Below are 27,353 nucleotides of genomic sequence, written 5' to 3' on the forward strand. Positions count from 1 at the left end.
GTGCTTCTCATATTGATGTCGCCCATGTACGAGAGGATAAAATACATTTTGAACATTTTCATATTGACAAATCACTTTGTCGTCTCAGCCTTTTATTTTATTGCAGCTACAAACCACAGTCATAAGAAAGAACAGCAAGCACAAAGCTTTTGTAATCCTTTAATATTTGTGGAGGTCCTGCAGTGTGCTGTGCATCCATCTCTCTTATAGGGCATCACAGCCAGCATGAGTCTGGTTCAAAGCAGTGGGAATGAGGTTAAGTCCAAACAGAAAAATTCTGAACAGGAAATCTTATTTTCCTGGTATTTCCTAGCAGAGAAAACAAGGAGCAAGTGGGACACATGTTTTTGTGGTGCTTTGACACCCATGTACTTTCCTTATGGATGTCATAAGTGTTAATTTTCAAGAAAAAGTACAAGTGACTCTTCATCTCATTATTATTAATTTTTGCATGCCCCCAAGATTTGCTTCTCGTATCTCTATCCATGGATATCCATACATGCTCAAAAGCTGTGTGAATTTGGTATGTCCAGAATAGATGATCTTCATCTCTGTTCCATGCTTGAACAAAAAAATCCAAACCTAACTGAGACACAGCTAATTATCCTGGTTTAAGTTCAAACAAACAGGAAGTTCTGATAAGATACAGAGGCCATTCCCAGCAAGACCAGTGGGCAGCACTCTGCCAGAAGGGTTGATTTTTAAACCAGTGGTTCAGATGCTCTTTCCTCACACAGGCAAAAGGAAGCTGTCAAATAAAAATAAAATACAGGAGAGAAAACTTGCTCACCCAGACACGCTTTCATGTGGAATTGTTTCATGCACAGATATGAAAAAAAATTAGATCTGCTAAGATAGGTTTAACAGAAGAGATTGAAAAGGTGATGGAAGTGGGTTGGTCTTATTGAAGGAAAGAAAAGGATCATATCTCTACATGTCTTAGGGTGTTAATTCAGTGGAAAAAGGGAGCACCTTCTATTGTCTACCCAAGAAGAGAGTTTTAGACAAACAGTAGTTATAAGACTTTTTTAGTGTTGGTGGCTTTTCCAGGAATTTCTCCAGTTTATTGCAAAGCAACTGTTCACACAGTGTTTGAAAGCTACTGATTTCCTACTTGCTTTTTGGTTTCTGGAATACAAAGGAAATACTTCCTACAAAAAAAAAAAGAAAAATGGTATTTGAGGAAGCTCTACCTGCAACAGTAAATCTTTTAATAACCTTTGTGGACTTCTGAGAACCTGGGAAATATTTCTCAGATTATCTTGGAATAAAAAATGCAGTCTTAAAAAACACTGTGAAGGGCTACTGTCAAGACAATTGAGCTAACAAAAACATTTAATTTTGAGAATTTTAACTGCTGCTTGATTTTTTTCTAAGGCATTTTAATTATTTTATTGAAAATTAACTTGCATTTCTACAGACTGTTTTTAAAACCTGGAGGAAATAAGACTCAATTTAGAAAGTGTTGCAAGGTGAGGTTTCAGTTGAATTTGAGGAGATTTGAAACCCTCCATTCTTGAACAAATCTATTTTTGTCCAGCTGGGAAATTCATCAAAACTGATCATTTCCAACAACCCTTTTCACTTCTGTTAACTCAGCATTCCCTGGTGAAGAGCTGCTTGGTCAAAAATTCTGTCAAAGATTTTGCTGCACTTGGATTAATTATTCCTTCTCACTGGGTAGTCCATGGGCTGTGCTGACCTGATACTTGCAAGTGTTGCCATAGCAAATATGACCAGAGGCCTTGTACTAGTGGGGGACAATTTCAGTGTTGGTTTGCGTTAACTTTTAGGGTCACTTTGGGACATGCACAGGCTTTCATTTAAAGAGTGATGAGCAGGTCTTTGTTTTCAGAGCACACAAAGTATTCTCTTGATTTCTTTGTTGAAAAATATGCATCTGGGAATTAGGACTGGTAATATATATATATATAGTCTCCTGATGCCTTTATTATATTGCTTTAAAAAATATAATCACACATTAAAGGCAGTTCTAAAGAGATGTCTTCACTCTTTGGGCTGGATGCTGTCTCTCCTCTCCCTCTGCACATTCACATGCAGTAACACCAGCGTCCCCTGGCCAGAGACTGGGTGCTGTACCTCAGCCAGACCAGGAACACCTGGCACATCTTTGTGTGGTGATTTAAGATGTCAGTGCCCAAAATGGTGGCAGCAGCAGACACCAACACTCCTGTCCCTGCTAAGGGTATCTATCATTGCTGAAGATCCCTCAGCACATGCTGGGATGCTGGGCTGTGCTTGGGCTCCTGCAAGCTGCTCTTTTTGGTGAAAGAGAGCCAGATCCTGGAAAGCTGTCAGATTAAAAAAGTCAAAGGAGCAACTTCTTGAACTGCTGCAGCCAGATGTAGCAGTGCCACTGAGTAATCTCCAGGGACTCTCATATGTGTCACCCCTGGTTTTCAGCAACCCAAATGTCACAAGATTTCCTTTATACTCAACTGTGACCTAAGTGTGTCTGTCCTCTTTGATCCTGGGGCTTGCACAGTATCCAGCAGCAAGATTTTAAATAACAAGTCTCATCAAGATTCTCAGATCTGAGTCTGTTTTTCAGTGTGTGCTAATGCCCATGCTAGGCTGGTGCTGTGTGTTCGTAACAGTAAACCTGTTAACAAGCACTCACAAGGGGCAGGGAGAGCAAAGGTCAGCTGTTATCAGCAACCACATCCCTCAGATCTTTTTCCTTGTTTGGGATTAGCATAGTCTGTTATGGTTTTGATCCTCCAGAATTCTCTTGTTTCCAGTTAATCAGGGAGTCCCTCCAGGGATGGGTAATCGTGCTGATGCATGTGTGTGACTGAAGCAGAATATAAAAGCCAAGTGAGTCTGTGCTGTCCTTACTGGTTCTTTAAATTCAGATTCAAATGCAAAATAATCTCATAAAAATTGCTGATAGGCTCTTGCCGTTGTTTTTTTTTGGTGCATTATCACTACTGATGGGGCCAAAGGTAACCAGTGAGCATCCCTCCCACATGAGGCAGAAGATGACTAAAATCTAACTAAACTCTGATCTCTGTTGCTCACTGTGCGATGCAGCTGAGTGCTGTTGCTCATGAGCCACACAAGGATGCAATTAGTGTAACAGCTCTTTATTATGAATGTGGCAGAACAGAATTAGAACTCAATTTACAAGTCCCCCTTTCAAACCCATTCAGCCGTTAAGGCTGCATCATCTTTCAGTTTTCCAAGGCATATAATTGATAAATGATTTCTCCCTGCACACCTCGGCTCCTCATCTTTATTCATGAACCAATTAATCTTTGTAGGACACTGTGATCATTTGCATACATGGCCAATGTCACTAACCTCTGTTATTTCATTCAGGAAACAATTTTGCAGCCCATGAAACCACCAGGAGGGGAAAATCTGGACTGTGTCTAAATTCTGTTGTTCTGGTATTTCTCCCTCACATCATTCTCAAATATAAAAATCAGATGCTGCTTGTGCTAGAAAATGATGGATTAACCTGGGAGGAAACACGCCTCAGCAGTATGTTTCAATCATGGCTGATAGGTATGAGCAATGGCTGGAAATACATGATTCCTTGGCATTTTTGAGGTGTCTGTTGTGCCAACCTATTTTATTTATTTAATTTTTTATTTTACTCTATTTGCAGTCAGCTCTCCTGAGTTAGCAGAGAGAAAGCTGCTATAGTGCATGCATGATTTGGGGTAAGTGGAAGGTGTCTGTACAGTTTAAACACTTTCTTCATGAGCTCTGGCTCCTGAAGGTCTGTTATAAACCACCACCCAAACAACACATTGTCCAACTCATGCTGTCTTTTTGCCAGTACATATTGACTTATTTGCCAGTGTCTTAGCAAGGAGCTTGTGGTAAACAAAGGATATCAAGGAGAGTCCCAGGAGCACTCCAAGCAGAACTTCTGAGCACTTGAGGAATGTGGCCAAGTGCCACCTACAGGGAGCACACTTTGGCCAAGTGCACGTGAATGGATGCACACCTGTCTCCCTCTCTGTGTGCAAAGGTTATGTGTGCAAATACCCAGAATGCGATTAGCCCTGGAGCAGGGATGTGTTCTGCCTGTCTCTGGCTGGATCAACAGAATTTTCTTTCTTCTTTGCACTCCTTGCACTTGCTCACATTTCTTGCACAGCATCTGGCAGAGATTAGAAGAGGGGACCCTTCCTTTGGGCTTATGGAGAATGCTGGGACCTGTTTGAAGGATGCCAGGGCCTGTTTGAGGATGCTGGTGAAGAGAAGCCCCATAGAGCAAAGATCCTGCCCTCTTCACTCACCCCTCTCAGGTGGGGGCCTGTGTGGTCCCCACCACCATCAGTCTGTGCAAGCAAATCCACACCACAGAGACAACCATCACTGCTCTAGAATTTGGCTCCAACCACAAATTTGGGAAGTTTCTACAAATTTTCTAGAGGCATTTGACTGGTGTGCAAGATCTGATCACTGTGTGGACAGAATCACCCCAGGCAGGTCTGAGAAGCATTATGGGACACTGAGGCCACGTTTCCCTAATGCCAGTTGTGATTTGACAGTGCAACAAGCAGTGGGTGTAGGACTGGTGGGCAGGGCCTGCACCCCTCCCCAGGAATCTCAATTTTCCCTGCTGTGGCTGATTGAGCCTTTCAGTGGCACATTACCTGATCACAGGATGGTTTCACTGACAGCCAAGCAAACACAGGCCTTGAGGAGAAGGCATGGCAAGGCTGATGCTCCTAAGTCTTGTCCACCACCTCTCAGACACACAGGGTGTTTTGCTTTTCATTTTCACATTGCTTTTCTGCCTGCATGAATCAAAGCAGCACCACACATGTGAAGCACCTGCTAGGAAATTTCTGGAGTAGATGTGTGGGGCTCCATTCTGTGCTTTTTGCATTTACAGATATTCATTGCTGTATTTCCTTAGATCCTTAACAAATGCACTAAATGAGTGCCCGTCCTAAGGGAGTTCAGTGTGCCTGGGTGTGATTGATTATGTAGCTTTCTGCTCTTTTCAAAAATTTCAGACATAGTGTAGTAACACCAGTGAGCAGATGGCCTGTGTGAATTCTGGCCTTGCTCAGCTTTGGACAATTTATCATGGATCTGGAATAATAATAGTAGTTTGTACTCTGGGAAAAAATTAGGTTTCTCATAAAGCACTTTGAAAAGTTATTAGGGTGCAAAAGTAAATAAGCTGCAATGAAAAACAGTCCTTTATAAAAATAGTAATTTTACTTGGTAAGAACTAAGAGCTGTGCATTACTTTCAGAGCAGCAAAGGAATTGCCAGGGGAATAGCAGTTTTCCTGGTGGCAGAAGAGAACTGCCACCGAGCACTGATTGATAATTATAAAAAAAAAATTGAGAGCATTATAATATGATCTTGGCCCTAATTCACAGTTTTCTCACATTTAGCTGTACAAAGTCCACAGATGCCACCTTACCAGTACACAATGCTCTTCTGATTCATGTTCTGCTTAATGAACAGCTTCTTAGTTTGTGGATAAATTTTAGCTCCAAAGTGGCTTATCACACAGCAGGCAATGAGAGTTAGGCATTCAGTTGTGCTGCTCTCTGCTGCTTGCCTTGTCTGCTTGCCTGGAAAGCACTGGGTTGAAGTGTCTGAGCAGCCTGAAGGAAAATGCTCCCAAATTCTTGGCAAGTCTGTTCTTCATATGGTGGAGGAGGCTGCCAGAACTGTGAGAAGACAGAGAGCTGACTCTGAGGAACTCAGCATATGGGTTTGCAGGGTTGGAGGCACCAGGATCCATTTCTCCATCAAGCTGAAGGCAGCAATCACTGGTACTTGCTGTAGGACCAGTGCTGCTCCCATGCTTTTTGTGCCCAGCTGGCAGAAATCTATTTTGCAAGGTCCTATTTTCCAAGCAGAAGCCAGATCAAAGCTGCTGCTCCTTTAGGCAGCAGTGGACACCAAGACCTGAAGTGTGTGATTAGGGTCATAACAGAATTAAGCTGCTGAATTAGAAGGATGAGTGATGTCAGATTGGGGTTTTGGTTCAGTCCCAGTTCTGGAGCAAATAGAGACAACTTTATCTCTACAAGAGGACAGCAGCCAGCCATGCTGCTTGCTGTCCCCTTTCTAAGGCTAGAACAGATGATTTCTAGCTAGGGTAGATGACTTACAAGAAGGTGTAAAATCCTCATCATACACCTAATTATACTTTACTACTCTATGGGGGGATATTTCCTTCTAAGTCCATCTGGTGATCAGACTGTACCCTGAGGCATGTGGATTGATTGCCCTCATGGTTTTTTCTCCTATTTAGTCTAAACGCTGATGCTTTATTTTTATTCGTGTGAGTGTCTAAGCCTTTTTGAAGCATTGAAAATTATGATTAATTGTGCAATGAAAATCAATAATGGAAGTGCTTACAAAGCCAGCTTGATTTGGGAGTGAATCCCAAAGACAGCTGCTTTCTCTAAGAGGGATGGAAAAAGTTTGAGGAAAGCAACAGCAAAAAAATTCCAGATCCTGGCTGGTATTTTTAGTGATGTTTGTTATAGGCTTAACCCCTTCAGCATCTGCTGAGAGAGACCTTTATTACAGGCTGCTACTACCAGTTCATGAAGGCAAAACTTCAAGTCCATCAAATGAGTAAGAATACTAGATTAAACAGAAATGCACTGAAGAGTGAAAATATTTATACTCCTGTACCAGAATGCAGCTATTCCCACACCTTCGGCTCTGTGACGGATTCATTTTTCAAGTGCGATTCCAGAAGCAGGGCTGAAGATGTGGGAGGAATTTGCTGTGGCGTCCCTGCCAGCAGCCCTTATCCCTTTCCCAGCAGCCCTTACCCCCTTAGGCGCCCTGGCCAGTGCTGGCTTTGTGCCGATAGCCCAGGATCCAGTTTTTCCCCCGTTCCTGGGAGCTGCGGGAGCAGCGAGTGCCCTCTCCCGGACAGCTGGCCCTGCTGCAGGGCTGCGGGATCAGCGATGCCGCTCCCCAAAGCAGCCTGCAGAGCCCTGCCGGCGGGGAGGGGTGCTGCCAGGGTGCTGGCATGCTGAGGAAGGAGGAAAAGCAGCCTCTTTCACACAACACGATTCAAGAGGGCTGCGGGATCAGCGATGCCGCTCCCCAGAGCAGCCTGCAGAGCCCCGCCGGCGGGGAGGGGTGCTGGCATGCTGAGGAAGGAGGAAAAGCAGCCTCTTTCACACAACACGATTCAAGTAACGCCGTACATCACCTGGCCTCTCTGCAGAGCCTGAGGCAGAGGCAGCTTTCAGTCCCCAGAGCCCCTGAAGTCCTACGCCTTGCCTGGTGGAATGCATGATGTATGGAAGCCTCCTCTCTGCCCACCTCAGCAGACTCCTCTAAAAATCCTACTCCTGTGCAAAACGCTGAGTTGCTAAGAGCTGGTGAATGGAAAATGCCTGAAAATCCCTTCTAATCTCCGGGGATGGCAAACACCTGCATTCATTTGGGGTCAAGGGAAAAGCCATCCTTCTCACCCTGGCTCTGCTGCCATGTCCAATCTGTCTCTACTTCATCCTTCATGACTGCCCCTGAGTCTGGGGAGAGATCATCTCCCTGACACAAGGAACCTGAAGCAGGGCTGTCTTCACTCAGGATTACCCAGTCCTTTCTGTTCTACACCATTTATCCAACAAAAAATGGTCTCTTCATTTTGCAAATGCACACAGGTGCCTGCGACTCACACAAAACATGGTCATCCCACCTGAGAGAAGCTCTGCAGTCAGAGCTCCTCTCTCTGGTTTACCTCTGAAGGACTCCCAGGTCAATCACAAGGGGAGAGGAGCTGCCTTTTCAGTGCCACCCCTCTTCTCTGGCAACAGCAGGTGCTACCCCTGAAAAGAGGAGGAGGAGGAGTAGTGTAGGGGCCATGGTCTCATACCTCCCCTTCCTGGGCAATAAGCTGGGGTGACAGCTCCATTGTATAGCACTTTGGATGCTCTCCTCCTCTGCCAGCACTGGGAAATACTGGGAAAGACAGAATGGGTTTTAGGATGCTGTACTTTTCCCATCTTGTATTAAATTCTTAAGAGGAACAGGGCAGTCAGATCTGATCAGGATTTGGATCTGGCCATTCCTGCAGAAACAAAGCAGCATATTTGCATTGCAGAATGCTTAAAGATGTAAAATTTATGGGCAAAGGAAGAAGATGTTGGACAGTACACCAAATGGGGAGATCATACTGGAAGTCCAGCCAGAACCATATCCCATCTTTGGCAGTGTCTCAGAGTGGCATTTTCACAAATGGCCTAGGAAATAATTCTTTCCATTCTCTGAAATCTGTGGTTTCAGTAACAATGCAGAAGACACATTCTCAGTGAGCCCACAGATTATTTTTGCCTCTGTCCCCATTTCAGCTCCATGACACACAGCAACAACCACATCCACTACTAAAAGCAAGGACTACACATTTGGCTTTATAGAACATTTTATTTGGAGAGACTTCACGTCATAGAATATTGGTTCTTTGTTAAGGCAGTTCTGAAGGGCTGGAGGAAAGGGAGGGGGAGAGGGAGAGAACTGTGTCAACGGGATTGCATTAAGGCAAAATTCCCTCCTTCTGCATTTCACCACAGTAAAATCCACGTAAAGGCCAGTAAAGGTCTCATGCCAAGGAAGAGATTCAGTGCAAATATATCCCACTGACTATCCACAGACAGGGCTAGGACCTCAACTGAGGCAAATTTACAGTGCCTTGTGAGCTGCAAAGCAAAGCTGATTTAGCTCTGTTGAGGATCCCAGTCTGGGTTCAGAGGAGCATTTTAGTATGTGTTTCTTATGCTAGCACAGGTATAAATGCTCTCCTGAATCAGAGCAACAGCCCCTTGAGTGCAAGTCTGTGAAGTTAACAGCTGAACTTTTATTGTCTACATAAATATGTCATTCTGCATCCCTTTGTTCACTTCTCATTGTATTGCTACTGAGTACATTCCCTTAGTTTCTTTAACATGGCTTTCATTTCTATCATGCTCTGCAATCTCTTTAAAGTGTATTATGACATAAAAATGAATTATTCCTTGGAGAATGTTTGTTGCAAAGGTTCCAGAGTTTGGATGTTCTTGGAGGACCAGGCTGCAGTGTGGTTTTTTGGTGAGCAGCAATGTGATCTGTGAGCAATGCCATGGATGGCAGAGGCATAACTTGCAGGGAAAAGTACTGCTCAGTTTACATACCAGCAACACACCACAGACACCAAACACTTCTTTCTTTCCACAAGAATTTCCTCAAAGCATCCTACCTCTCCAGAAATAGTCACTACTACTTGCATTGGCTTGAGGAAACCTGTTTTGTTATCCCAGGTGCAAACTGAAGGTAAGTATGGCAGAAATGCTACGGAAAGCATGACGGCATTTTCAGGCAGAAGCAGAGTATAACATTTCATAGTCCTAAAAGCTGTCTGTCACTGGATGACCTCCACAGAAAACCCTGGTATCCATTAATGAAAGGATATGCTTAGGCCTCAGTGTCGAAAACTTGTTTAGGAATATGAAATAGTTACAGCTAGCAAAATGGAAAAATAAGGCGAAGAAATCAAGCAACAAAGTATTTCCTGGATACATGTAGATACACAACTTCTGTATGACCTGGAACCATGTATAACATTCATGCCTGAAAAGCATGAGCACCCTGCATATTTATTTGATACAGAGAACAGCGTCCAGTTTGAAGGAATCTAAAGGGTGAATAACAGGCATCAGTGCAAGTCTTTTGTGCTTTAAACTTTCTTCATTCCTTTTCCCATAAGGCAAGCAAACACTGTCATGACCATTTTGGGTTTTACTTCAACCAGGTCTTCTGGAAGGGCATAGACTCTTGCTCCAATTTTTCTTGCCATAGAGATGGCATATCTGCATTGCAGGGGTGGGAGAAAAAAAAAAGAAAAACATAAAGACAGAAATTAGTTCAGTAGCAATAATTTACCCCCTGTTAAGTGTTTTACATGATCAGTGCCAGAGTGGGTTTTACTGATTTACCAAAGTTAAACTTTTCTATAGGAATGTATGAGGCAGGTTCATAAAGAGCTACATTCCTAATAAAAGTCAGACTGCATTCCCTGATAGTTAGAGCACTGATTGCCTGCAGGATGGGAGACTGCAGGTCAGATCCTGGTACGAAACATTTAATCTTCCATCCCCTAAAAGATTATCCTCAAAACCAGCCAGTATGATCTTGCTCCCTCTGAATCTCTGAGAGTCAGACTTTGCACATAAACAAACTTGCAAGGATAGAAGCAGAAAGCTGATGCCAGTGGAAATAAGTATTGTTGGAAATCAACATTTGAGGAGTTATTTCAGTCATACCCAGAAAGTACAAGTTGACATTCCCATCTCCCTGCTCAGAGCCACTGGCTGTTCTCCAGTGAATTTGTCTCTTCTCTCTATTTTTTTTTTTTTAAAGCTAGAAAATCCCACGTTCTTTCCACTTCAGAGCACATACATTTGTGAATTTTTCCCCAAAATGCAGAGAAGTATTGGGAACATGGGGAAACAGGGGTGGGAAATGAGGAAAAGAACAGCAGAGGAATGAAGAAATAAAGAACACAGAAAAGCACACATAGATTGCAAGAAAAGAAAGAGAACAGGTGGTAGGAAATGGAAGGAAAAAGAACAGTGGGGAAAGTCTTTACAAAAATAATGGCAGCTCTGATTGCTTTACAGTCATCCTTTTCTCCTTGGTAGTTACCGCATAGAAAAGAAGTTAAACTGATGATCAGACCAGGAGGTGATCTGTGTAACTCTGAAAGGAGAGGGAGATGCCCCCAGAATTGACTCTCTGCTAGGAAATCTTTGCATTCAGGGGAAAAAAAAATCAATATCCACATCTAAAGAAGCAGTTTTTCAGGCATGAATCCTGTCCTCCCCTTTCTCTTAAATATGCCCTTGTTCTACCTGTAGGTGACTAAAGAGCTGTCACTAATCCCTGTTCACTATTTGCTGGCATTGTTCCCTGATCTCTGAAAGAATTTTAAATTTAATATGAGAAAATAGGAGCTTGTGAAACCAAGTGATTTAAATCCTTTCAAGGGATTTATGAAGCAGGAACTACAACATTACACACTGCATTTCCATTGATACTCTTTTTACTACCTAACTCCCAGCCTTCATGCTTCTAACTCGGGTGGTATTTCTCACATGAGGCTGTACCAGATGAAAATGACAGCAGAGTAGTTTTTAAAGACAGATTTAGACCAGCCTGAGCAGGTAACTCATGCTAAGTGCCACTTGGCAGAAACATACTTAGCATTATTTAGTTTCTCCTCATCATTCAGGTCCTCTGTTTTCAAGAGGTCGTACTTGATTGACCCTGGTTGAATGGCATCAATGAGATCCAGGACTGGCATGCTGGTGCTGATTTTGCTATCCTGCATAGATGAAAGAGAAAATTAAATGCAAGAACAGGATGACAGACCTCCCAAAAAGCCAGAGTCTAGACTCAAGAGCAATGGACAGTTCAGTCAAATACCATTTAGATCTTCACAAAGGACTGCTTAGAATATTTTTTTTATCTAAGGCAGACTAAGAACTCTTTCAAGGATTTATTTTTCTTTTTACCCAAGGGATGAAACATCATAGAACTGTTCAGGTTGGAAAAGATTTTTATGATCAAGTCTACCCTTAATCTAGCACTTCCCAGTCCACCACTAAATCGTGTTCCTAAGCACCACATCTACACATTTTTTAAATCCTCCAGGAATGGTGACTTACTTTGCTAGACAGCTTGTTCCAGGGCTTGACAACCCTTTGAGGGAAGAAACTTCCCCTAATATTCAATCTAAACCTTTCCTGGGCATTTGCAAACTCAAGATCATTTCCTCTTTTCCTATCACCTGTTACCTGGGAGAAGAGACTGACCCCCACCTGGCTACACCCTCCTTTCAGGAAGTTGTAGAGAGTGATAAGATCTCCCCCGAGCCTTTTCTTCAGGGTAAACACCCCCAGCTCTCTCGGCTGCTCCTCACAGGATTTAGGCTCTGGAGCATTTCTCAGCTTTGGTGCCTTTTAGACATGCTCCAGCATCTCTGTGACTTCCAGAACTGGACACAGGGTCTGAGGAGTGGCTGAGTACAGGGCTGCAGTCACTGCCCTGCTCCTGCTGGCCACACTGTTGCTGATCCAGACCAGGATGCCACCGGCCTTCTTGGCTACTTGGGCACACCCTGGCTCATGTTCAGCCACTGTTGACCAGCACTCCCAGGTACTTTCTTACTGGGCAGATTTCCAGCCACTCTTTCCCAAGCCTGTTGTACTGCCGGGGTTGTTGGGATTCAAGTGCAGGGCCCAGCACTTGGCCTCATTGAACCTCATACAACTAGTTTTGGTCCATCAATCCAGACTGCCCAGATCCCTCTGCAGAGCCTTCTTGCCTTTCAGCAGATTGGCATTCCCACCCAGCTTGGTGTCATCTGCAAACTGACTGGGGATGCACTTGATCTGTGCTGATCCAGACCATCAATAAAGATGTTAAGCCTGTCACCGGTGTCAGGCTGCCAGCTGGATGTAACTCTGTTCACCACCACTCTCTGGGCCTGGCCATCCAGTTTTTACCCAGCAAAGAGTGCAACTGTCCAAGCTATGTGCAGCCAGTTTCTCCAGGAGAATGTTGTGGTAAACATTGTCAAAGGCTTCATTAAAATCCAGGTAGACAACATCCACAGCCTTTCCCTCATCCAAGAAGCAGGTCACCTTGTCACAGAATACAAAGTCATTAAGGCAAAAGATGGGGTGCAGGGCTAGTACATTTGCTTCCTGCGGGGAGATGACACTGAATGAGATCTACTGATGGGAGGGGGAGAGGGACCAGCTGTGTGATTCCTGAACTCATTACATGATGTTTGATGGATCTGTTCTTGCCTGGTACAAGCTGCTGATTTATATCCACTGAGTGTTCCCTAGCTTGGGAAGTGTCATAGATGTGTTAGCAGAATTGGAAACACTCTAGAACTGGTCCATTTCTGTCTTTGTATGGTACCTTGCAAAACAGGGCAAGGTACCCCTGGGTGGTACTAACAGGTTATTGCTATTGTTCATTTTAATACTGCCACTTGTAATTGCTGTTGATTCATAACCAGCAGTTCTTTCTTAATTCCAGTCATCATTCCTGTCTCCATCCTTTGATTTCCCAAGCCAAACTGGAATTCAAGGTGTTTCCTGTAGCGTTCATGTCATATTTCTATTACTTTTTCACAATAACCCTTGAATAAAACCTGTGTGTTTGAACAAGCTTTTAAAAGGGAATGAAAAAATAATCAAGCTAAGTAGTGAGTTATATCACAATGTAGAGTGTGTGTATATATGCATACACACATCTCTATATCATATACACATTATATATCATACACACAAGCACTCTGAATAAGAGATTCCTGAGCAGAGACTTCTGAAAATCCTGTACCTTGAAACTGGAGATGGTTGAATCCTTCCCAGCTGCAGTGAGTGTTTCATTGACCCAGCTGACAATGATTTCATCATTGACCTTCTCTCCACCACCAATGTCTTCAAGGATATTCAGGGTGTACCTTAAGAGGGAAGCCAGGATATTTGCTCAAAGTCTGCTGTAACCTCAGAACTGTCCTCTATGTGCACAGCGTGTCTGGGATCATCCCAATGATCTGACATTCCTCTGCCTCACACACACCCACAGTGCATATGATTTATATTATAACACAGTTATTAGTCTACGGGATTTAATTCATCCCTAGTTCCTAAATCACTTTTTGGGGAATGTTAAAAGTTTTGGTTAGTTAAAATTCCTGGAATTCTTCTCAATGTATCTCATTGTAAATTACTCATCCTCATAGTGCTTAAAAAATAATCACTGATTTTAGAGATAGAAGGGAATCCTTCTGCTCACCTAAGACTGACCTTCAGCATAAAAACAAGCCTGGAGTATTTTGCTTATATAGCATACACCTTGGAAGGATATCCCAAATTTAGGGTAAGTAATCACCTCATCCCTATTTTAACTACCTTACTGATAAACCTATACCTTTCTTTGTGGTCTGAATTCAGTTTGTATTCAGTTCCTAACTACTGAGGCTCTTTACTTTCAGTTATGGCAGTCTTAAACACAGAAACATACACACATAGAGAATTATATAAAACTGGGGAGAGGTACTTAGTTACGCCCATTCAGGGAGCAGCTTACAAAACTTGTGTATCAGTTCCTTGTTTCTGGGACACTGTCCCCATTTCCTGATACAGAGACCTTTTAACTTCTTTTCCTCTCTTCTATGCAATAAACATTTATTTCTTCTTGCTATGCAGATAGTGACAATAATAATCTTCTGCATGAGCTGACTGTAATGGCCTTGCCCACAAGCTGTGCTCTGATCACATCCTTAAGTAGGAGTGAGCAGAAGGTCACTGTGCCCTGGCACTGAACTGCAAACAGAGGAGTGAGAAGGCTGTAGCCTGTGCAGCCTCCTCAGTGAGAGCACCAGGAAAGGACTGCAATGCAAACTGAGCACACCAAAATGCTCTGAGGCTCGTGGCTGCCTGACCCACCTTCTCATCAACTGCCAGATCAAGGCCAGCGTGAGCGTACGGTTTCCTTCATTCAGGTCCTGCCCAGCAATGCCAACAAGGGAAAATTTGGCTTGATTCTTTCCCAGTTCCACTGCATAGTTGCAGTTTTCAAGCTGTTAATGGCAAGGTCAAAAATATAGGAAAAGAAAAAAAAAAAGAAAGAAGACAAGACACTGTTACTTAAAATTCTTTGGATCACTCAGCCCAGATCCTCCTGGGCAAACGGGAACATTGGGGTTCTGTGATAAAACAGCTGATTGACTACCAGTAGGCAGATCCATCCCGAAAATACACAGTTTTCAAGCTGTTAATGGGAAGATCAAAAAAATATAGGAAAAAGAAAAAAAAAGAAAGAAGACAAGACACTGTTACTTAAAATTCTTTGGATCACTCAGCCCAGATCCCCCTGGGCAAACAGCAACATTGGGGCTCTGTGATAAAACAGCTGATTGACTACCAGTAGGCAGATCCATCCCAAAAATACAAAAATACCATTCTGAACATTTAACATAGAAGAAAATGCTATACTTCATTATCAGGGCCTGAAAAACAGATTATCCTGGAAAATAAAAGCGTATGGCTCATGGGTACTTCCAGCATGATGGCATTGCACTGAGACAAAGGATTAGTGTCCCAGCCAATATTTTAGATTGGTTGATCGCTCTGGTCTAACTGGATGCAATTACTCATCCAGATAGTTGGGAGAAAGCTTTGCATTTAGCAGCAACTGTGTGATCGGTTCTTGATGCATCTGATCAAGAATGCTTATCATCACTGTCTTCATTTGATGTGGAGGGCAGAGATCCAGACAGCTGCAATTAAGCTGGTGCCATGCATCTCACGGTCCAGATGCATTACAATCAGTGCCTAAAGCAGTAGCAAAAGGGATCTGCAAATACAGTTGCTAAATGCTGATACAAAAGTTGTCAAGTCTTTTTACTTAACAGATATTTTACACCTGTCAACAGAGAGAGTGAGTCTAATGTATATTTCTTTTTCAGAATGAAAAATTATCCACTGACTGAGCACAAAAATCATTTAAGGTGCTCTCTTTGGGACTGGAGAGCAACATGAATACCCACATTGCTGTTTGAAATTATTTAGGCATTCCCTGAGGATAAGGCATCACTACTGGAGCTATTGTAGCTTTTTGTACCTTCTTCATGTTGCCACCCAGTTTAGGATATGGTGGTTTGTTCACCCTGTTCCAGTCTACTGGCACTTTGATCTTTTCATAGAGTTGGAAGATAACCAAGGCATCTGACAGGTCACTGGAAACAACAACAACAAAAAATCATTGTCCAAAAAACAGAGGAAAGAAACACGATTCAACTATTAGCAGAAATAAACTTAGTTTCCTGGGAAACACAAAGCAGCATATATTCTTATAGGTTCCAGAAGTTTTCATGTTCTTGCAAACAACTGGCTGGCTGTGTTTATCATCTGAAGGGAGTGTAATCATCTTACCTGTACAAGTGATTGACACGTGGATTTACACCAAGGGAGTTCATCCAGTTCCTAAACGTCCTTTCTTCCCTTGTCTCACCTAAAACAACAGACACATCAATCAATCAAGGCCTGCAGAACACCACACTTCAGTAATGTAAGTGTTTTGGGAAGAAACCCTAACTGAATTTACAGCGCACTGAACCACAAACAGAAGGAGACGCGTGGGGAATATCACGGTGCTCCGTGAGGTATTTGCATTTTCCTGACCTTCAATGGAGCCCCAGTCGATGTCCTGGTTCTCTGGCTTATGCAGGGCAGGGTATTTGTTGAACAAGTTGGCGATGAAGGCCAGATTGAGTTTGGGGTTGCCGCGGACGACGTCGGTGGCGGTGACGAACTGGCGGCAGCCGAGGCGCTCGGCCTGCTGCAGCATGCACTCGGCTCGCTGCACGTCGTCCTTCTCCTGCCGGCACAGACGGACATCAGCCTCACCCGCCCCGCCTGGGTCTCCTTGAGGGGATCCAGCTGCTAAAGCAGCTCCTTGATGGATTTATAGTTAGTCCCTTTCCCACTTTTACTAATGGCATGCCTGTGTTTTCAAATGGGCTTTGAAAGCCCAAGCACCTCACCATATTGCTTTTACAGCCATATTCCATATGCCTGTGTGAAATGGGCTTTGCCTATGATTCAAGCACCTCACCATATTGCTTTTACAGCCATATTCCATATAAATGTGATGGTTTGATGAAGTTCACAGATAAATGTATTTAAATACACTTGTTACATGCTAATAGTTTATCAGCGTGATTAAATGGTTGCTGAAGTTTCAGAGTTACTATCTAACAAAAAATCCAAACGCATAATTTAATTCTTTGGAAGCTTTGATTTCTGATTTCCAAGATCGTGTTGCAATGCAAGAAAGAATTTGCTAGTTCTGACATCCCAGCACAGCCCTGTGTTGGCCAGGAATGCAAGTAATGGGCAGAAAATATCGGCATTTACTCCAAACTTATCTCATCTTACCCTTAATCCTGACATGTCAATAGTAATAGCTGGAATGCCTTCTTCATCTCCCTTGGGGGCAACTTGGTTCAGCAAATGGTAATAAGCTCTTGAGTCCTGTGACAGACAGAGAAATTAAAGGGAAGAAAAATTACATCTAAAGCTCAGCCCTTTGCTTGCCAGTGCTCCCCTGAACAATGTGCCTGCATGCTTCATTTTTATTACATCGATCATTGGGCTACATAATTAAATTAATTAAGCTGGAAGCACTTAACAATTCCTACTTTATGCTGTGTTTGCCAGATCTATTTTTTCCCTCAGCCAATATATATGTGCTGGAGAATGCCCAACACATGAGACAAAAATGCTGTGTGTGGAGCTTACAGAAAGGGCAGCAACAACAAAAAGATATCAGAATTTACTTAATCTGAACATAAAATTAGAGGTAAGAAAATGCATACCTTTATAATGCTGTAGAAGTCAGGCTGCTGAGGATTTAATAAAAGAAAATGCAGAAGGAGAAAGCAGATGTTTAAAGAGGATTTCAAAGCAAGGCTGGAACAGTTGTGGAAGAGAAAGCACAATTTTCAAGGACGAAAGTTAACACTGACAACAGTATCAGCATTTTTCAGGCAAAAGGGCAGGAACAAGACAAGGATTTATCATGTTGTGTCTTTAATCTTTTGTAAACTACAACACTGCTTCCACACATGGAAAATATTAACTCACTTCAAAAACAGCTCAAAGAACTGAAAATAAAGCTACATATTAATGTCTAGAGATTTGACTAACTAACCCAACTGATGCACTTCAAATTATAAAGCAGACTACCTGAGTTATTTTAAATATTTTACATCTGCATTACTGTGCACCATACCTAGGAAGTGGTTATTTACAACAGAAGTGATGTGGAGAGACAGACTTAGTTAGAGAATGTCTGAACACAGAAATCTGAAATAAATGTGTGCCTTCTTTGCCAACTGTAAACACCGGAATTGTGATTTAGTTTTCAGCTGTAGGTAGTATTTAATCAGTTGAACCACAGTCTTTTTGGCCAGCACACAGAAAGATGGGAATGACTCCATTCCCTTCCCTTTTCATGGATATTCTCCAGTCACCTCCACCCAGCCAACCTGGGTTACAATAAAAAATCCGTTACAATAAAAATTGTATTATTAAATGTGACTCTCTACCCCTCCTGTTGCCTTCCCTGGTGTTTTTTTTTTCTTCCTGTATTTCAGTTAAATGCTTGTGCTTATGCTTCAGTCCCTAGTGAAGCCTAAGACCAGGTACCTCAGGAGCCAGATTTTTCCCATGCTGTTCTGGGAGCAGGCAAGTCAGGTCGTGGCTGGTGAGGTTGGTGTGCTGGCCAACCCCTGGCTTTCTTGTGAGCCAGCTCAGATACCCTCCCTTACACACCCTCTACAGATCTGGGATGCTGTCTGGGCCTCACACTGGGTTTCAGTGTCTGAAATTCATCAGTGGGCACCACTGAGGTTCAGCTACATCTGTCTGGGAACAATGAAGTCCTTAAAGAGAAAGCTCTGATGAAATCTGCACCCACAAGCCCAAGAGGTCCTGAGTATATGAAATAATGCTGCCCAGGCTAGAGCACCCTTGCAAGTGTCTTTCTGTCTAGCTGTAGTATTTTCAATAGTCCCAGTGAACAAAAACTCACAAAAAACTGCATTCAGGGCTATAGCAAATGTGGGGACAGAGAAGCACAGAGCCTAGGTGAAGGAAAGATCAAGTGGGGGAACTGGAAATGCCCAATCATCTTTCTCTACCTGTTTGAGTAAGGTCCAGGCTTTTCCAAACAAAAGTCAGGTCAAGAGTAATTTAGGGAGATTTGGAAAGAAGGTGAGCAATAGAGGCAAAGAACTGAAAATACAGTGTCCATATGCCCTGTCCAGAGCCAGCAGCCATTCCTTTCCCATGTGTCTGGTGTGCAGGAGCTGGCAGTGATAACTGGGAGGTGAGGAGGAAGAGGAGGAATACTACTCAGTGCAAAGGTAAACCCCAAAGTAAGCATTTTATGAACCCAGCTCCATGTGTTTGACAGAGCAGTCTCAGCTACTTGGAGTGTTTCAGTGCACAGTCCCTGAGTGGAGGGCAGGAATTTGGCTGTAGAGCTGCTGTTTTGCTTTTGTTGGTCAGTATTTCTCATACCTTGATGTCTGAGCTGAAGTTGTTGACTTTGTTGCACCCTGCATTTTCCAGGTGATAGTTTGCCCATCTCAACAGCAGGTCCTCTGGAGACAATTTCATCAGATCCTCCAGGCTCTCTCCTTCTCTCAGAAGAGCAATCAAGGCTAAGCAGGAAAAAAAATTAAAAATAATTATGTGAATACTTGTTGAAGAAAACGTATAACTGTTTTCTCTCTTTTACATTTTTCTACCCTATTTTCTAAATGTGAGTTACCAAAATGTTGCCAAAATTCAAGCTGGGTTAGCATGACAGAGGATGTAAATAGAAAAAGGGTCTCATCAATAAAATTGGTACAAGGTTGTAATTTGTGTATCTAGTAGTGAATCATATCCTACTGGAAGACAATTTCAGCGTGGTCTAAGAACTGCCCATGAGCTATAAAGGATTCTCAACCCTCCCTGCAATGAGCAGGGACATCGTCAATTAAATCCGTTTTCTCAGAACCCCATGTGACATGACTTTGAATGTTTTCAGGAATGGGGCATATACCACCTCTCTGGGAAACCTCTGCCAGTGTTTCACCACCTTCATTGCAAAAAATTCCTTCCTCCAGTCTAAATCTACCTTCTTTTGTTTAAAACCATTACCCTTTTTGCTACTGCAACAGGCCTTGCTGACAATTTTGTCGTCATCTTTCTCATAAGCCCCTTCAGGTGCTGGAAGGCTCCAGAAAGGTCTCCCTGGAGCCTTCTCTTCTACAGGCTGAACAATCACAGCTCTCTCAGCCCATCTTCACAGGAGTGCCCCAGCACCCTGAGCCTTTCTGTGGCTTTCCTCTGGACCCACTCCAACAGGTCCAAGTCTTTCCTGTGCTGAGAAGTGCAGAGCTGGATGCAGTGGTGCTGAGCACAGGGGCAAGCTTGGAATGAAAATATGAGCACAGGTTTTTTGCAGCTTAGATGAAAGAAATCTCAGTGACCTTCATACTGAAGCTGGATCCGCACAGGCATTCTGGACTACTTGCACATGACCTCATGGGCTTGTGGGCCAGTAGGGCTAATTCATCTGTCAATTGAGGAGATACCCTATTTATATAGAAAAATTGATATTATGTTCATAGGAGGAGGAACAGGCAGAATGGGAGGATTGACCCTTGAAACCTTGGACCATGAAAGGCTTTAGAACTAGTTTTGAAAAGAAGAAATAACAAGGAAACTAATTATTAATGTGGTAAAAAAAGGAGAGTGGGTTACATTGCTCTGATTTTCTTCCAGTATCTTTTGTCAGACCTCAAAAGAATTATGGATTGGCTACATAAAGGAAACAGTGGAGACAGACCGTAACTGGAGTTACACAGATAATTTGATATAGGGTGCAATGGGGTTAAACTGGACCAGAGGGGGATAATAGAAGCATTTGAAAGTAGACAGAGGATTTTATGAAGAGAACAGTGTTGACACTGCCAGAAGGCAGGAAGAAGGATTCTTGTGGAGTTGATTGTGGATTGATTTTTGGATTCATGTTTTCTCCTTCTTTTTTGCATCAGTTATCTTGGCACAAAGTCTTGCAACATGCTAAAAATGTGAAGATGATAGTCAATAGGTGGCATAGTCAATACAGAGGACGATCAGGCAATCAGACAGAATGAACTAGATGACAGTAATAAAAATGGAATGCAATTTAATACTGCCGTGTTCAAAGACATTCACTGGGGAATTAATATGAATAACTGCTATTAGCTAAAAGCTTATATGAATGAAGGATGAGAACCTGAGTGGATTAGATGTCTTCCAAGCTACTGTGAGCCACCATTTGATATGACATAGGGAAAATCCAACATGATATTAAGTGCATCCCAGGTAATTCCCAGAGAGGTTGGGATGTATTACTGTCTTTATATCATGTACTCGTGAAAGCTCATTGGAAATACAGGGTCCCATGTTCATGAAAGGGGAGTTTAGCTGCAGAGAAGGGCTATGAGGGAAAGAGAGAACCTGAAAAAAACCCAGAATTTTCTTGGCTTGTCTAGCCTTAGATGAAGTCTTAGATGAGGAGAAAATACCAGAAAGGAAAAAAATAGCAAATAGTCAGGGCAAGGCTACCTACAAAGGAATGGGAACTGGGGGCTCTGGCAATGAAAGGGACATAAATGTGAAAGGGGTGAGGCAATGAAGGTAACACCTGCACAGAAACTGGAGGAAAGAAGTGTCACTGTTGGGTAAGGGACTATCCAGAGGCGTGGGGAACATGCAGCAAGATGAAGTGCTGTGTAGAATGCAGGTACACCCACAGCCTTCATGATGAAGATATTTCATGGAGAATTTTGGTATTGGTGAGACACAGCCTGGAATGCTGTGTCCAGTTTCTGGCTCCCCAGTACAAAAGAGACATTGACAAACTGAAGCAAGTTTAGCGGAAGGACACAAAAATGTTTGGATGGAAGTTTGTGATATAAGAGAAGAGGATGAGAAAAATGGGATTGTTTAGCCTGGAAAGAGGTTTGAGAGGGGAGCAAGTATTGTCTTCAACCATTATAGAGGGGTCAGATCTGCATTTTTCCAGTACGCACAGGAAAAGGATGAGGAGCTGTGGACACAAGGTGCCAGAAGGGAAATTCCAACTAGATTCCAAATAGAAAAAAAAATTCAGAGCAAGAGTGGTTGGGCTCTGGAACAGGCTGCCCAGAAAACACAGAAAAAGGCCCTGAGCTACCTCATCTACATTAAGATGTTATGCTTAAGATGTTGTACTGCTGAAAGCAGGTAGCTGGATGGCTGAGTCAGATCTCCAAGGTGCACCTCCCCAGGTTCCTTCCAGCCTAAATTATTCTATGATTCCATAATTATGATTTCACAAAGAAAGATGTTTGACAATCAAAAGCAAGAAGGAGCCAGGCTTCTTGAATGCAGATTTGTTTATCCCAGATTTAGCACCAATACACCAATACACCAATATACTTGGAGAAAAACCACCATTCCTAACCCAGTGAGCATGAAAAGGTTCTGAACACACAACTCTACAGAAAGCCTTGGACTTCTGAGTGATGAATCTTGTGAAAAGCAGGGAAAATTAGACCAGTCAAGAAAACAGACAAGAAATACTTGAAGAAAAAAAAATTAAAATCCAGGGATTTTTTTAAGAGTTTTATCCTAAAGAGTCTGCAGTGATAACAGTGGAGCACTGAAAGGAAGGGCCATACATACCTTCATTCCTGCTGATCTCTATGTCGGCAAAGAGTCCAATTTTGATGACTTGCCATAAAAGACCCAGAACCAGGTAAGGTTTCCCTTCTTTTAAGTCTTCAGCTCCAATGTTAACAACATGGCATCCAATGGCTGAAGCAGAGTTCAGGGCCAGGTTCAGATTTTCCTAGGGAAAGATGAGAACTTTTGAATGAGGCAGAACTTCAGAGCTGAGGCTACAGGAAGGGAGCACAGCCAAAATGAGTGAAATCTGCAGGCAGCTTCACTGTAAATGCATTTAAGCACAGAGAACCATGTCTTTCCTGAGGCAGTGCTCCAGGTGGGTGCTCTGGGTGCTCACCAGGGTGGAATACAAGGACAGAACCTTCTCCCTTGACCTGCTGGCCACAGCTCTTTTGATGCAGCCAGAATACATGTCTGGCCACAGGGGGCTGGGGAATGCAGAGTCTTCTGGGGTTTACAGGCAGATTCTGGGTCTCAACACAAAGACAGAAAGGACCTCTTTTGGCAGAGGTGGCAAATGTCACGTCACAAGGCACTGCAGCTCAGAGCATACATCTACATTCACAGTGATGTCCTGGCTCAATCCTGGTTACCAAGGCCAGGCTCTCCCTAGGGCTAATGCTCGAGCTCATGCTCCAGTACAGTCGTAGCTTCAGCATGGGGCAAACTCTGCTCTGCTCAGTCCTGCACATGTGGAGGAGGAAAGGAGCTACAACCCCACCAACTGGCTGATATTCCAGGCTCGCCTCTCCCCAAGCACTCCACAAAAGCCCTGATACCTAAGATACAAGTAAGCTGCTAGCTGGCAGTGTTTGCAAAGAGCACGCTGTCCCAGGAATCAGTATGAATAAACCTGATGAGTTTTTAGCCTTGCAGTTCAGCCAAGGTCAGAACTGGTAATAACTGGACATTTTCTTTTTGAACTTTGGAGTATGGACTCCTGGTTTGGGAGTGTGCAGAGAAAGCTGAGGGATTCAGTGATTGACAGTGACAGGCAGAAATAAAAGTGATGTTTCAAGAACATTATGTTCCTTTGCCATTTCCTGACCATTTAAAATAAAGAGAATAAGAAAATCTGATCCTCAGGTCTATGCTATGCAAAAAGGTGGCTTTGTAAACAGAGTGCAAATAAGGCAGGCAGAGAAGCCTGGAAAACATAATTTATCACACAGATTTGCAGTTTTTCACATTAATTTCAGCACTGCTGTCATGACAGGGAGATCTGATTAGATACAAAATGCAGAGACAGACATAGTGTAAATTCTCATAAGCTAGAAAAATTGGACCATTTCAAATTAATTGCCTTTTCTCAACCAGACAGGTGTAAAAGGGTTAAGTTAAAGTGGAAGCTGTATTGATCAAATCATGTCTACATGTGACAGGGATTGATCTGAGCTGCATCATTAAGTTATGCTGCTGACCAAAACGATTAGAACTGAAAAATGAGGTATACAGCATAAAAATCCAATTTAATGGCTCCTGAGCTTACTTGAGTCTGGCTAATGTTCCATCAAATCAGAGTAGCTAAGGGCTAAACTGGGTTAGGTTCATATCTATTCCATATATCTATTTATACTCAGTACCAGGTACATAGATGTTGCTCATACAAAAATATCTCTCTACAGACTGCTGTGTGAGAAACACAACAAACTTTAAGTAGCAAAAATTAATACCCTTTTTGTCAATTTAAAAAATCATATACATGTGCATGTGATAGAAATAAAGGAGGGATTCAGTATTCAAGGTGAAATACTGGCTTGTAAAAGGCATGCAACAGCAATGGTCTGGTTTCAGGCATGTTGCACTGGCACTTCCAGGGTCACAGCTAATATTTTTGTGAGGACATCAGAATGCAACAACAGCAGTTGTGAGCTCAGCAGTTGAGAGCTGAATCTCTCTTTTAAGGCATATTGTCATGCCTTAAAAGAGAGATTCAGCCTTCTGAGAGCTACTCCAGCTGCAGTTGGTCACTGTATTATCTCTGTGCTTTGGCATTCATATGCCATCTACCACAAAAGCATCTAAAGCTCTGATCTGGTGAACATTATTTGTTGTGTTTGGTTAGTCAGGTTGCTCATATGTTTGGAAAGAAATGTAAATATAAGTCTTTGTTTTTTTATGACATGGACATGAGCATCTCACTGTGCCACAAACAGCTTGGCCTGACTGTGTTGGGCAGAACCAGTCTTTTCTCTAAGTGATTACACAAAAGCATCCTAAGGGAAAAAGCAAAGAATTCAGTTGTGTTTAGGTACCTGTATTGTGAAGGGTGTGAGTTTCTTTTTGTTGATTGTTCTCTCATCAATGGTATCTGGCACAGAAAAGTTGATCATCTTACTGGAAATAAAAGAAAAAAAATTACAAGAAATATACTAAGCTATGTGTGCACAAAATACAAGTATAGCTTTGGTCTCTACATTGCAGGACAAGTCTAAGAGCTGGAGAGATGCTTAACAAAAATAGATTATCACCCTCTGCTTCTACATATATACACAGAGGCACGCACTCAATACTTAAGCAATACTTTTGGGCTACATACAGATTGTACTTAGGTGTGAGGCAAAGAATGCCACAAGGTGAAGTTGTGTGAGAAGTTTATTGTGCAGAAAATGTCTGCGGAAGCACTCACTGTTTTGTGCCGTTTTGTGTGAAACACTAGAACTCCTTGGGCAAAAATAAAACCAAGCAGCTCCTCAAATTTCACTTACTTCATCTAACTGTAGTTGTCCAGAGGCAAGGAAAAATTCTCATTAAGCATGAAATATGCTTTATATTTCTGAAGATAAAAGAAGCACAAAAACCCAAGTATTATCAAGGCCCTGAGTCTGCAAATGCTCCTGAGCTTAATGTGAATTCAGCAGGTTGTGTTTAAACAGAAATGTGAGGTTTTGCAGACTCATGGTTCCCGTTTGTGAGAAGGAAAGGTATCATTTACCAAAGCACTATGCCGTCACCGACTGCCTGGAAGAGGTCATCTGTTTCTGGATTCATTGGCACCACGTGCTTGCAGTCAGGGTCCTTCTCAAGGGCTTTGTTAATCCAGTTGACAAAGGCATATTTTTCTTCCTCTGTGGACACAACGTCAAATCCATCAGTTTGCTGTGCAGGGCCTCTGCCATCATTTTACTGACAAAGGCAGAACTCCTGGGGAGCCTTTCCCATTGGTGTGACTGATGAACAAAACCCCACATGGGAGACCTCTCAGGAGACAAGCAAAGGAGCTGAGGACAGCAATGGGCTTGAGCTGGTCAATACTCCTTCAATACCCCTTCCCACTCGCTGGGGTTGCCAGGGTCATGAGATCAAGCATATTACAGAGACTGGTAATGAAGTCCATGTGGTTCAGATGTGTGGTGCAGATGTTAAGCTCTGCAAGGGGTAATTTGTGCTTTCACAGTAATTTGAATGGATTGTTGCACCACTCTGCTAAACAGAAATCCCACATAATTTCAAACAATTCTGTATTGTACATTACACCCTCTTCATGTGGAATATCTAGAAAAGCCTGACAAAGAGCATTCAGAGGGTAATGGGCAGATGTGCCTGTAGCTCAGCAGAGCTGAAGCACAGCTATCCTGTACCAGCAGCAGATCGCATGGCTCCCAGTAGCTCAGAGGAGGGGCCCTGTGGGATGAAGGTGGATGGAGTCCTTGGAAGCATCCCCTGTTCTTCCTCCCCCAGAGAGAGTCAGTCCCCCACTCTTGTCCCTGCAGAAGATTGCCAAGGGTAGGACCTCCTCCCCATGGAACTGCTTCAGAGTGGGCTGTGCCCAGGAGGTAACAAAAACTACCAACTTTCAGCTTGGAGAAACAGGCTGGGAGAAAAGCCCTGATGGAGTTGTGCCCTCCATGGGAAAAAGTCAGGAACTATCAGGATACAAGGGGAGTTTACAGAATGAGTGCCTGCTGAAATGTGCAGGGAAATGGGTTCCCAGCAGTGGGGAAGCTGTGCCTTGCCTCCCTGGTGAGCAGGGACAGCAGTGGGCAGTGTTGGTGCTGTTCCAGCCGAGGCTCACCCGCTGCTGTCAGGGTGGGCAGCTGCACCTACCTGAGTAGGAGTGTTGTGTGCCAGCACTGGACTGCTCCGACGTCCCACCGATGGCACAGATCCCCTCCTTCTTGTTGATTTGCTTCCGGAATGACTTGGCAACATCATCACTCTTCAGGTCTTGGAAAATCTTTCAAGCATGAGAGAGGATTTTAGAATTTTGGAGAATGAAACCAAGCTAAAACAGTGATCTCTTGGGCCAGGAGACACATTCTCTCTGCTTGATAAATAGGGAAGGGAAGCTTGAGTATTTTCAGTGGGTTTCTGGGTACAATCTGTGTATCTGCTGAGTACAAAAGGATTAAACTCAGCTTTTATGCTTTCAAATCAGGGAACAAAGATCAGCTAAGTAATAAAAATGTTGCTTTGGAGCACAGCAGTTTGGGTTTGAAGAAAGAGCAAGTAAAAACCTATTTCTCCAACCCGAGGGAAATTCCACTATTTTAGCATTTGCTTTTGACCCAGTTCAGAGCAGAAAAAGAAGTTTTTTGATTAAAAAACGCCCCGTAAAATTTTCCATTTCGATCTGCTTACACCTTTTGTAATCATCTAGCCAGAACATCATTTTTTTGCAGAGTATAACTGAAAAACTATATCTTGGTTCATCAACCAAACTGAAAATATGACATTTATGCAGTGAGCAGCTGTATTCACATAATTTGTCCCAGTTAATTGCAGAATTTCTAGTTTGGTTATTTTCTGCTTTCAAATTTTCCAGTGAGGAGACTCATTGGATTAATGAGGTGCCCATGAGACCCTGTGCTTGTGCCTCTGCTGTGCCCTGGGGATCACCTTGAGTGACTGAAATAAATAACATCTTACTTACTGAAATAAATTCATCAAAACTGATCCTGCCATTCCCCGTGGCTGTCAGACTCTGAATGAGCTCTCTGGCTTTGTATCCTGGGAGAGGGAGATTGGCAGCCTTCAACACCTCTGTTAAATCATTGGTATCGATGAAGCCGTTCCCGCTGATGTCTGCAAAGATTAAAGCAAACTTTTACA

The 27,353-nt window shown here is 43.0% G+C and overlaps 1 protein-coding gene across 4 annotated transcripts in view; it reads right to left on the bottom strand.

The window, feature by feature from the left end:
• Positions 1–8,386: 8,386 nt before the first annotated feature.
• Positions 8,387–27,353, bottom strand: part of LCP1 (lymphocyte cytosolic protein 1) — a 47,158-nt gene continuing 28,191 nt past the window's right edge. For 3 of the 4 annotated variants that reach the window (XM_039716760.1, XM_039716758.1, XM_039716759.1), the window contains exons 3-16: positions 27,175–27,326; positions 26,349–26,478; positions 25,237–25,369; positions 24,557–24,638; positions 22,299–22,464; positions 19,116–19,258; positions 16,968–17,063; positions 16,212–16,407; positions 15,963–16,041; positions 15,652–15,766; positions 14,475–14,608; positions 13,363–13,486; positions 11,208–11,332; positions 8,387–9,818 (exon numbers count right to left, since the gene is read on the bottom strand). In XM_039716760.1, the coding sequence (XP_039572694.1) occupies positions 9,686–9,818; positions 11,208–11,332; positions 13,363–13,486; positions 14,475–14,608; positions 15,652–15,766; positions 15,963–16,041; positions 16,212–16,407; positions 16,968–17,063; positions 19,116–19,258; positions 22,299–22,464; positions 24,557–24,638; positions 25,237–25,369; positions 26,349–26,478; positions 27,175–27,326 (1,808 nt within the window). In that variant the 3' untranslated portion in view covers positions 8,387–9,685. Of the gene's footprint in view, positions 9,819–11,207; positions 11,333–13,362; positions 13,487–14,474; positions 14,609–15,651; positions 15,767–15,962; positions 16,042–16,211; positions 16,408–16,967; positions 17,064–17,407; positions 17,435–19,115; positions 19,259–22,298; positions 22,465–24,556; positions 24,639–25,236; positions 25,370–26,348; positions 26,479–27,174; positions 27,327–27,353 lie in introns of all 4 variants that reach the window. The other variant, XM_039716761.1, reaches the window with a different exon arrangement.

This window comes from Passer montanus, unplaced genomic scaffold (genome assembly GCF_014805655.1).
Source record: "Passer montanus isolate IOZ18808 unplaced genomic scaffold, ASM1480565v1 scaffold36, whole genome shotgun sequence".
Taxonomy (NCBI): domain Eukaryota; kingdom Metazoa; phylum Chordata; class Aves; order Passeriformes; family Passeridae; genus Passer; species Passer montanus.